The sequence below is a fragment of the Zootermopsis nevadensis genome, unplaced genomic scaffold, assembly GCF_977971745.1.
Source record: "Zootermopsis nevadensis isolate Lab colony 2312 unplaced genomic scaffold, Znev_1.0 Znev_ptg000002l, whole genome shotgun sequence".
NCBI classification, from domain to species: domain Eukaryota; kingdom Metazoa; phylum Arthropoda; class Insecta; order Blattodea; family Termopsidae; genus Zootermopsis; species Zootermopsis nevadensis.
Window position 1 is genome coordinate 17,669,263 of NW_028259134.1, and position 12,110 is coordinate 17,681,372.

Sequence of the window (12,110 nt, forward strand, 5' to 3'; positions counted from 1 at the left end):
ACAAAGAGGAAAACATGTCATAGAGCCAGTTTCGTTATCTTACGTAATTATCCCAATAAAACGCATTAACCTTGCGATAAGAGTAATTACGTGAGCGCATTGGCGCTACTGCCTGTAAGACCAGATGTGGGGAAGTGCTGTTGCCTGGATATCTACCGACTACAGTCGTGAATTGCAGGCAAGCTGTTAAACAACCCCTTTCTGGAATAAGAATGTTCTACTACGGAAGTATACTTTCGCAACACAAAGAGGCAAATTGGTCTATAGCAAACTATTTGGAAATATTTTCCACTTCTTCTACTCCCTGCAGTGTTTACATCGATAAGGACGTCACGCACTTCTGAAAGCACGGACATAATGGCAAAGTACACACTGGCAGGCTGTAGGCTGTTCCCTTGCAGGGAAGGCACGCGAAATACGCCACATCTGTATTTTAAACTTCGAAAATAGAAAACAAAGTTAATGTTATTGCTGATAACTCAAAGTACAGGATGAACTATGGAAACGACCATCGGATTTCAATTACCGGGAAGTCGTTGGTATTTTTCTCTTTGCTACCACGTCGTGTACAACTCGGCCTCCAGTATATTATCCCGTGAGTACCGGAGTCCATCTCCCACGAATTAAAGGCGGATGGAATTTTACTATTCGCCTTAAATAATGCCTAGGGACGATCCATTTACTTGTGTCTTTTTGACGTAGCGTGTAGTGTTACTTTTATGCTCATTATCATTATTAGGCCTATTATTATCTCCATTATTACTGAATACGCTGCTGCTGCTGATAATAATAATAATAATAGCAACAACAAATCACTCAAATCCGCGTTTCCAGTATTTGCACATGGGTTCTTTGCAAATTCTGAAATCTGGATGCTGTCAGTAGTAACAGGCTGCCAAGATAGTGGGACAGTTCTTGAAATAACTCAAAACATTTTCTTTTTCGGCGTATTTCCAGAAAAATTACTACTGTTTTTAATGTCTATAATTTTATAACAATTCAAACACCTGTCTACTAAACCAGTTTATCGAAAAGAAAAGAATAAAAGCTAGTGAACGGATATTAAATCCATTAACCAATGAACCAATAAACATGAGGATGAACAGCCCTCCGCGAGTGGGGTTAGAAGCCTCGAGCCCAGCCTGCGTCATACATAATTCTGTTACTTGCGACACCTCTCTGCTCACATCACCAGGGAATTCTCCCCTAACTGGTTACATAAACCAAAGAAGAAACTGGAGGTCAATTCGAAAAACAAGTTGAAGCATTAAGTCACGTGCGAGAATAGTTATCTGTTCGACGGGGGATCTCTGTACACACTGCCTCTCTTTCCCCCACATGAAGTGATAAAAGGCAGCCGATGAATAACTCACATCTTCATTTTCTCAGCCAGTTGTGTCAGCAATTCAAGAAGAGACAGCACATTCTAGTTTCAACTCATTTGTTTCGTCTGACGTGTGTAGCTTGCCTTAACAACATGTGGGGTAGCTGTACAGAACAGATTTCCAGCCCTTTTAGCTGACACCAGGTGAACAACACCGCCATCAAAACGTCATCGTATCATTTTATATTCAAATCCTGTAACAAAGCAACCAACTGTTCGTCTTCCGTCGAAACCAAAACACACTGCTGAAAGTAATTAATCCCCAGCCATACCATACGTCTCGTAATTATGCACGACGACTCAAGATTGATGATGGCATAACAGATCACAAATTCATTCAACAGGTTTGTGATTACAGCAGCGCAGTGAACCTGTCATTTATAAACGGGGGGCAACGTAAGTTATTAAAACAGTGTTCGTTTCATTAGCCAATTGTGGTGATCATTCGCAACCTAAGTAGTAATATATTCCATTAATTTATTATAGCCTATAATCAGACAGTGGTGAAATGTGATTTTATCAAGAAAGTGAAGAAAAGAAGACTTGAAAGCAGGCATAAAATGCCACAGAATCATCATCATTCTAAAAAAACAGTAACCACAACGAAGGTATTCATAGAAAACGAAAATATATTTCGAGAACATATTTAAAAAACAAAATCACTTCAGTATTCAGTTATATACCACCGAAATGGGAACGATGAAATAAGTGTTGTGTTTTGTGTTTCTGTCATAAGAGCATCTTACATTTAAACCAATTTTGCTGTTGCAAAATGCCTCACAGCATTTTAGAACATAATACTTCGGGCTGAGAGATTTGTTTGCAACACTTAAGAGGTTTCGTAAAATAGAGTGCGAACATTCGTTTTATCGTACAATAGAGAATCAAGTAACATTTCAAACATCAAAGATAAGGTAACCATCATGTAGGAACGTATATCGAAAATATCGATGATAACGTATCCATCGCAGAAACCCCACTCAATAAATTAAAGCATATCGACATTTTGAAACGTAACCGACGTGTTTTACCTTCGCCGTCATGACTATGTATCCGTCGAAGACACCCGACGAAGAGCGGCAAATGATGCTTCGCCAACAGCGGGCTCATATACGGCAAGTTTTAGGAGTGCGACGTAGTTCGCTCTTGCTTATGCTGTACCTAGTATTCTACGTGGTGTACCTCATCACCGGGGGTGTAGTGTTTGCTGCTCTTGAAGCTCCAGAGGAGAAGTCGGTTAAATCTGCTCTCGCCAGAACAAGGCGGACATTCCTCGAAACTTATCCATGTGTCTCAGGTATGTTCAGCATTCATTTATTTCGCTCCATCTTCTACGGTGGGAATAGTGAGAAATGAAAACAGTCGCGACCTGATTTAAGACAATATTCCGGTAATGACCTGGAGATACTGAGAAAACCTACCAATGGTACCAGTGGCCAATGATCGGGACGAGATTTTCTTCGTGCCTCCTGGAAAAACGTATATGGCGTTACTGTTGCACGAACGTAATTAGTCGAAAACTATTAAACGTAATCGAGTTTCACAACGTGAAAAAACATATTAGTCTCACTAACAACGTTTATATTTGAAAACACCTAAGGGATAGGCCCTTCTTCCATGAAGCCAAATTTGTAAACATAAAATGTAGGCCTAGTGTTTAAAAATAACCCATTATCATTTCAATGGCATAAAAATATCACGGATGCAATGAACTATGACGTTTCTTGATTGCTTCCTTCTTTGTTGAAACGTCATGTACGTTTTCTCATTTTCAGGGCCAAAGTTCTGATCCAGTTAAAAATACTGTTCAACCCCCCCCCCCCCCCCCCCCCCCCCCAGGAAATGGAGTCTGCTCTTTCGTATGTAGACAATTAGTGGAGGAATAAACACGATAAACGGTTCATTTCGTGGTTTGTCAATATAGGTCGATAGAGTGAGAGACCATTTCCTTGTTGACGGACACAGTGATGCATTCATACATAATCTCAGCAAACCCGATTTCAGCTGGTAAATAGAGGATGGTGAGTCCGGAAAGCAGCTGAAGTACTAACAGACTTACGTCAAATTTGTGTGAACGCCTGTGGACAGGTTCATCCACCATGACCAATGACGGAGTCTGTCAATCGGTCATTCGTTGATGTACTGTTTATAGCAAATTTAAGTCGAAAATAACAAAATGGTTACTGTTTTAGAACAGGATATTTCAATCGTCCCAAAGGACCTGCTGTTCCAACTAAGACCTTTCATTGTTTCCCTCAATTGCTCTTGCTCAGGGGTAACCAAACTGCGGTTCATCATAAATATCAGTCCGGCCTGGTTTTCTTTTGCGTTTGCTCTTAAATAGTAGGCCTACTACAGCCTATTGGCGCTGTAAAAATAAAACCATCGAAATATTTACGGAAATGAAATTGTTGATGTAGTCCTGCTATAAGTTACTGTACCTAAGAAAGTCGATTGGAGCCTTCTCAAAATGAGGTTAAACAAGTGAGAACACAGCCAAAATTGTGGGTATCGCATCTGAAATAATTACTGATATTATATTTGTTTGCTTTGATATAGGGCGTATATAAGTTATATTCAATCAGCACAAACAGTTGATAACTCTTTTGTAAGCAATGATTTTTTTCTTACGAAGGTTTCCTGTCCGCAGTCACATCGAAACAGCCCATACTGCATCCGGGTAAAAATAACTGCCCATCCCTAGTCTACACTAATAATGTAATAACGGGCTACTGGTCACTGTAATTTCCTATCACTTACCTCCCTGCTCGTCTTCCAAAATCATGACGCCTTATCTATTTCGATCTCATATTAACCTCAGCTTCGGAAATCCGATATGGGAAAGACGATTTTTTTGAGTGATTCGTTATGCGTATAAATCTGTCTGAAATAACGGACGTTTTAATAAACAAAAAAAAATATGCTCCTGCAAAATGTAGACTGCAGAACTCTCGTTTGCCAGCGTTGTAAAATAACATACGTCACGGACATCTGTGAAGACCGAACCATCGATCAACCCAAGAGCTGTTCCCGTTGTACAATAAACGTCAATGGTTGCTGGATTGGAGCTGGAAGAGCTTGTTCAAAAGCCAGTTACAGAGGCTAGCTTCGTGTCAGGGCGAGTGATGAGATTACATGCAATGACCGCCAATTAGCATAGCAGCAGACAAGTAATTATAAAGTCCACGTCACTTAAAATTTCGATTCATTTCTGCAAATGGCATACAACATAAAGCCGTCTGCTATCAAAACATTACACATGTGTTGCAAAAATAAAATAAGCCGACTAACTCTACTAGATGTAACCCAAAGATTCAACACCGTTAAAAAGCCGTCACTAATCTGTTCTTGAGCCAGTCAATCCAATCCACATTACCAAAAACACATTTTTATCAACATCCACGCTAATTTCTAATTTCGTTGTCGATTTTTCAAGTAATAGCTTTATGCGGGATTTCCTCTCAAAATTGCGTTATTTTCTTTCAAAGTCGGGTAACGTTCTCTTATTAATTACAAATAATGAAGGTTTTCAATAAGAGAAGTAGGTTGATGTAAAAATTCTTCTCGAAACGTGGGGTCTACGCACATTTTAAAACATCTTATTCATTTTATATATATTTCACTAAAATTAAATTCTCATAACAGCAACCCGGGAGTAGTATGAAATAACATAAAGGCGAACAACTGATCGGCAGTAAGAAAATTTTAACTCTCTTACCAAAACAATACCTCATTTAATTATATTTATGTACACCTTCACCAGTTCAGTGCGGTGTTGAGGTGTTACATTAGGCTTTTAAAGAACAGAAAAACTGTGTACAAATTAGAATTGATAGTTAGGCCTATAACTAACACAGATTTAAAACGCCATCCAACAACAATCATGTACCACAGTACAAAAATGAAATGAGAATCAGGTGCACGTCCAAGTAATACACTCCCAACCTCCCCTGCAACACTACAGCTCGACTTCCTGGCTGGATGCACTATTCTAATTACAGAAAAAAACAGTGACGATTATAATAATTAAAGTGCAGCTGCAGGTTTTGCATAATGCGTCTGATAGCGCACTTGGCTAATGCATGGAAAATTCCGCAGTCTCTTAATCAGTCCACTCGGTCGGTCACCTGACCTATAATATCACTACAAATGACCTTGAACCACTCAAAATACTTCACAATTCTAATCCTTGTTATTCATAATTATGCACTGATTTATTTCGAATACGATAACCCTCACTATCTCTCTGTGAAATAGTAGGGGACACATGTCTTGTGCACAGAAGACGTATTGAGTGGCGAAACACAACGTGCAGGGTATGACCCAGATGCTAATCCAAGTTCTCACTTCCTGAGTCTGAAATAGGTTTCCTCAAGGGTGCAGGGCCAACTGCAAATACAGTGAAATTATATTTTAATATTCATCTGAGAGTTGGGGCAGAAAACGTTTTACAACAGATATTATTTCCAAGTATACAGAAATTAGACATTACCGAAGTGTTTGTAATTGGTGACACATGCCATCAAAGACAATAACACTGGAACGCAAATATAACGACTCAGAAGCCAAAAATCTAACTTCAAAACATGATTAAAGAAGATATAAATCTTGCACGTAGCTTTAAACAGTAAATTGTACAGTACGACCGACATGACGAAATTAAAGAAACGCTGCTTTGTCCGTAGTACATACCAACAATCTGTGCGAATATCGCTCACTTGGCAGTCGATGTCATTAAATCCCATTAACTTTCACTGCTGTTTAACGACTGGATGCTGAGAAGAATGAGAGATCATATAAAAATATTAGGACTTGAGAGGGATGAAGATACAGGAGGCTCGTTAACATGTCACCGCCGGTGAATACAAATGCCACTACAGCCAGGAGTTTGATGGAGTGATCCATTTACTGAATTGAGTTTTTCAATTAAATCTCCAAGGCATAACTGTGCAGTGTGTTGAAGAGCAGTCTTAACACAAATGACATTATTTATGGAATGTTTGGATCCCATTTGCATTTCTTAGGCAACGTAATTTACTGTTCAGTAAAATATCTTACTAGTATTTTCGACTGAATGTTATACCGACCTCTATTCAAACCGACCATGTAAAAACAAAATCAGCGAAGCTCGAAAGTCACAACATGGACGTATTAACTCCATCTGCCGTGTCATGTAATTCATAAATATTGCCAGAACCCGCATTAAATACACAATATTGCTACACTTTTAATATGCAGACAGATGTTTCACAGAATCTTTAACACGCGTAAGCAAGTTTTTAATCAAATGCCAGCTTACCTTGTTATGTGCAACAGTGTACAGTTCAAACTCATAACGTCCAGTTAATCGTTCTAAGACGGAGTTGAAACAGAAACACAAACCGGGCGTTGAGAAGATGTGTCGACACTTTAACGAATAAAACACCTGCCACAAGTTCTGTGTCTACCTTCCTTGCTAGAACTTAACGGACTGCATCGCACAGGAAACACATTATGCATCTGTTTTTTTCAAAAACCGGAAATGCATGAAATGGAGCCAATATATCGAAATCGAAAGTGACGCAAGTGAAGTGTTATTTATTTTATTGAGCTATCAGGTAAGCATATTCATATGACTAGTGCAGTTTGACTGAAATTCATAATCTCTGGGTTCACGTTGTCCTACCTAACGTCAAATTAAATAAAACATTGGCTAGTGCCACATATACCATAAGACACCTATCACGATATTTTACACGAGAATTTAAAGGTAAAAGTAAAGTAGTGTTAAACCTTCCGTCATTATCTAATTCGTCAGTTTTTCAGACACTACAAAATATTCTTACATACATCCAACAAAATTGTAATACGATTGTTATATTGACTAAGGATAATGTATGTACCTGATATTTTTTTAACCAGTTTCATTTTAAATTTTCTGGTAATACACAGCAGTTTTTCAGCCAAATACAAAAAAACGAAAACCTTGTCAATGCATATTTGATTGTAGTATACTGATAAGAACGTTTGTAACTTACCGGGATATGTATTATGAACTGATTGCAATAATAAACCGCCGATAAAACTCAACAGCTCAAGTTCAACCACTGCAATGTTTGCAGTGATTCCATACACGGAATAGTAAATGAGTGTGTGCTCTCTGCTTAAATGAGTGTGTTCGATTGTCACCTCGTTATCTTTATCAAGCGTACCAAATCATTAACCACTCTCTACAAAAGAGAATTAATGCACATAGTGTGCTCACACTATACTAATATTTATAAGTAATTTGAAACGGGAACTCGCCCCATCGATTTAAACAACCCGCAAAAAATACCTTGTGAACGGTATGCAATTTGTACTTGCTTCACTTTCTTGCTGCTCTAAGAGTACTTACATTTAACAACTCATCATTTAAACAGCGCGCATTACACCAAAAATTACCCCAAAGATGACATAACTTATCACACAAGATGGCATTTAAAGGCAGACTTTGCCCAATAAATAAATAAAAAAAAGTCTTAAATGACAAAATCGATGTTCTTTTAACAAAGCAAATTTGGAACTTCGCTTATGCTAAGCCGTCAGAAAAAGCACTCTCTTATGGTAATTAAATTTTGAGCATTAATCATTCCAATATGGTCAATCCAAATCTAATTACGTACAATACGGGAGAGCTCAATTGAGAAGCTAATAGTCACTCAGCTAATAAACAAATTTCCTGTCTTGAATGGAAGCTGTAGATTCACTATTGTGTTTATAAAAGACCATGACTGCTCACCAACCTGAGCCAAATTAATCCAGTCTACACATTCTCACTCAATTTCTCCAAGAACAATTTTAATATTATCCTCCCAAGTATGCCATGGTATTCAAAATTCTTTCTTTCCTTCAGGTCTATAACCACACTGATTTTAATCAGCATAACACATTTAGGTTTTACTCATAAAACCACCAACATTTCATGTACAGAAAACCATTTTGCATGTCTGTGACTTGTAGTAATGTCAATTAAAAACTGCTTACATTTCCACAAGAACTCCACGAGATATTTTTCTAAATTACACACATCATTAATGCGGTATAAGCTTTTATTATTTCATAAATTTGTGGTACTAATTATGTTAAGTATTTTACTTACATAACCTAGAAGACAAAATTCCAAGTGTTACCAACCATCAACTGTCACCACTAGCAAGTGAAAGAACAGAGGAGAAAGTAGCACAGGAACAAAGGAAACAAGTAAACTGATAACTGAACATTCATTGTGGTCATATATGGTAAATAAAAGATCGGTGCAAATGAAAAGATGAATTATGTGGTGTTTAAATTCATTATATTGCAATAATAGCACTTCTAAAATCTGTATAACTCTGGGAAGGAGTTAAATGGGGAGGATGGATGTTGGGATAATGCCTTAAATTAGGCCATGACTGTTTCATTCTGTATCTTTTTCCACCATATTATAAAATAAAATATAGAATGGAGAAAAAAATCTGGCACAGCATAGAAAACAATATAATTTAAAATGATAAATGAACCTTTAATATGGTTATAAAAGGTCTAACTGTGAACAGAAAAGCACCATCATAATCCTTTAGAGTTTTGTTCATATTTTATATATAATAAAGCAGAGGGCATTACATTACATATTGTATAACTTTATATACTGCAAGGACATAATTAAAATACTTTGAAGACCTCTAAACCACCACTTGAATTTTACTGCCAAATGTGATTACAGCTATTCTTTTTTCTGTCTTTCAGATGATGACCTAGAGAAGCTTATTGAGGAAGTGGTAAAGGCCAGCAACAGAGGAGTCTCAGCTGCGAGGAATGTGTCTGGAGAACCAAACTGGAGCTTCGGGCAATCTCTCTTCTTCTCCAGCACTGTTGTCACAACTATAGGTAATAATTTGGTCCTACCCACAGCACTGATCCCAAAACATTTAGCTGGAAACCAGCTGATAATAGCAAAATATGTTTTCATTTAATTTCATTATTTGAATGACTTTTATACAGATTCTGAAAATATCAATTGTTTCATATAATATATACCAGAACTTATATTTAAATAATTTTCATATGTTTTCAGGTTATGGCCATGTGACACCACTATCAAAAGGAGGGAAGATCTTCTGCATCCTGTATGCAATGTTGGGAATTCCATTGACATTGGTACTGCTAACTGCACTAGTTGAAAGGCTCATGGTCCCCACAACAATGCTGCTACAGTGTCTCAACTCTCGCCTTGGCCACCTGTACCAACCATTCAACATCCGCCTGCTACACCTGTTTCTTGTGGGGTCTCTGTTAGTGTGCCTCTTCTTTTTGACACCAGCAGCCTTTTTTGCAACTCTCGAACCAGAATGGGATTTCCTTGACTCGCTGTACTACTGTTTCATCTCACTTACAACTATTGGCCTGGGAGACTACATTCCTGGTGACTCTCCAAATCAGCCCTACCGACCAATCTACAAAGTTGCCACCACTGGTTAGTATGATGACAGCATAATCATCAAAATGTAGATGTATAAGACCTTAATCATCTGAACCAGATGTTTGTAATATGACCTTATTGCAGTTTGGTCAAAGTTTTCTTCTTCTTCTGTAATGCAGTCTACTACAACACAACTCTTCTTTCAATATCAGCTAAGATAACTTTATAGCAGTCATTGAAACACACTTTTGTTTACAAACATTTCAACATTTTGCATGCAGTCATAAAATATATTGTGTTTCATCATCAATAATGCATTAAAAGTAAAAACGTCCCTGCTTTTTATTAGAAATTATCTGTTTAGTTAAGGAGGCCAAGGCTTGATTTTGGGTTGTCATGCCACAGAAGAAGGAGAAAAAGAAGATCTGTTTAGTTAAACATGTTGCTTAAATGTTCACTGCCCAGGATTCATTTATATACGTTAGTTGTTGGTAAAATCTGTGCACTATTGATGGATGTGTTGACAGTCAAAGAATTATTAATTTGTGGTTGATTACGTATATGGTGAAGACATGTGAAGTGTCAAAATGTAGAAACAAACATGTTTAAATTTCAGGGTGGGTAACATGTTCAGTTACTAAATTTAAAGCAAGTAGTATACATAGTTATCACTACCCTGCAAAGGGTTAAAGAACAGATTTTATAAAAGTTTCCAATTTGACCGCACATTTTACTTGTCTTTTCATTGCAGGATACCTGTTGGTTGGCCTGACCTTCATGATGCTCACCCTAACTGTTTTCTATGATATTCCTCAACTCAACTTTGGGTTATTCTTCTTGATGCGTTCAGATGAGACAACAGGAGATCCAGAGAAAGTTCGACTGCAGACTCCTGGTGCTGTAGGGCCTAAATATACTCAACAGCTGGATGATGGTGGTGTTGGACGAAGGGCAGTAGTAAGAGTCAAGTCACGGCGAGATGATTCACCAAGTCCAGAGGATACTACCCCTGTCCATGCTAGACCATAAAGCCCTCCCCATCATCACCTTGTATTGTTCATCAATCACCCTGATATGTGCAGATAAACTAGAAGTATTAAGAACTCTCACCCCACATAATGTGTCACTTCCTCCCAAGCAACTCCCTTTCATTCATAAGTTTTAAATCTCCTGATGGCCTATTTAAATGCCATCATCTCAATATGTCTAGTCCATTTTCATCCTAAATTAGCATTAACTGTTCATGTAAATTGTCAATGATGGAAAAAAGAACATCCAGTTTATAGAATTATACAGTCTATATCAGAAATGTAGATTCCCAGTAAATAGATAGTTACTGCCACGTGCCTCCTACATGTTAAATCCATTCACTCTTAGGACTAATACACCAAATGACCACTATTTTCTCTAGCTGTTATTAATGTTGATTACAACCCATTCTACATTTTACTCTCCATGTGTTTGTTTCATTTATATGTCACTGTTCATTTTCATCCTACTGTATGTATTCATACATTTATAGCCATCTCCTTGCCATAATTTTCATGCACATTTTTATGTTTTAAACTATTATAAAACTTTATATAAGACTCATACCCGTTAAAACTAGACCATTCATTCAGTAATATAAATTATATTTCTAACTTATAAAATATCTGAGAGGGAATGCTACAAATGTTTTTTCATAACACTTCCCACACCCAGCAGCCAAACTTGACTTGCTCAATGAACATGAAGTGGAGCACAACGAAGCTAAACATGACGCTGCAAATGCTTTTGTCTTCTGGGCATGCTCTACCCTTTGCTGAACTAGGAGTAACTGTTTTACACCTGCCATATCTGTGTCATCAGTACTTCAAGAAGCAGTGTTCATCTACAGGTATGATGATGTAAGTAAGAACCATACTGCTTTATGGTAAACAAATGTCCATTACAGCAAACCCTTGTCCAGTGGGGCTTTGATTAAATCCTGAGAAATTTTAGAAATAGTCACTTTTGCCGAACATTTAAAATTCTGATCACACAATAACTAGTAGCCCACAACAGAAACTGAATTTTTGTGCAAGTCAGTACAGGCTGAAGGTGAAACCAAACACAATTTTTGAATCTTGCCTTTGCACGATTGCCCAGAATTCGTCAGACCACCTTCACCATTATTCACGATGTCATTGTTATTTTTTCCCATTTTTAAATATCACTATGTAAATACGTTTTAATAAGTATCAAATAATAATATGAGTGTGAAAAACATTGTATTCAGATGTTCAATAACTAACATGTTAAACAGTTTCACATTTATACATCTTG

General features: G+C 37.4%; 2 protein-coding genes across 5 annotated transcripts in view; one reads left to right on the forward strand and one right to left on the reverse strand.

Moving 5' to 3' along the window:
- LOC110831854 (uncharacterized) overlaps positions 1-6,877 on the reverse strand; it is a 42,431-nt gene extending 35,554 nt beyond the window's left edge. Inside the window, exon 1 of the mRNA XM_022068294.2 lies at positions 6,684-6,877. The gene's annotated coding sequence lies outside the window, so the exon portion shown is untranslated. The remainder of the gene's footprint in view (positions 1-6,683) is intronic.
- LOC110831853 (potassium channel subfamily K member 6) overlaps positions 1-12,110 on the forward strand; it is a 33,879-nt gene that overhangs the window by 20,198 nt on the left and 1,571 nt on the right. Inside the window, exons 1-4 of one of the 4 annotated variants that reach the window (XR_015535969.1) lie at positions 1,356-2,681; positions 9,131-9,271; positions 9,459-9,857; positions 10,555-11,692. Coding sequence is in view for 1 of the 4 variants with exons in the window: in XM_087351992.1 (XP_087208118.1) it covers positions 2,426-2,681; positions 9,131-9,271; positions 9,459-9,857; positions 10,555-10,832 (1,074 nt within the window). In the remaining 3 variants the exon portion in view is untranslated. Of the gene's footprint in view, positions 1-1,355; positions 2,682-9,130; positions 9,272-9,458; positions 9,858-10,554; positions 12,002-12,110 lie in introns of those variants that run through there. The other 3 variants (XR_015535972.1, XM_087351992.1, XR_015535973.1) reach the window with 3 other exon arrangements.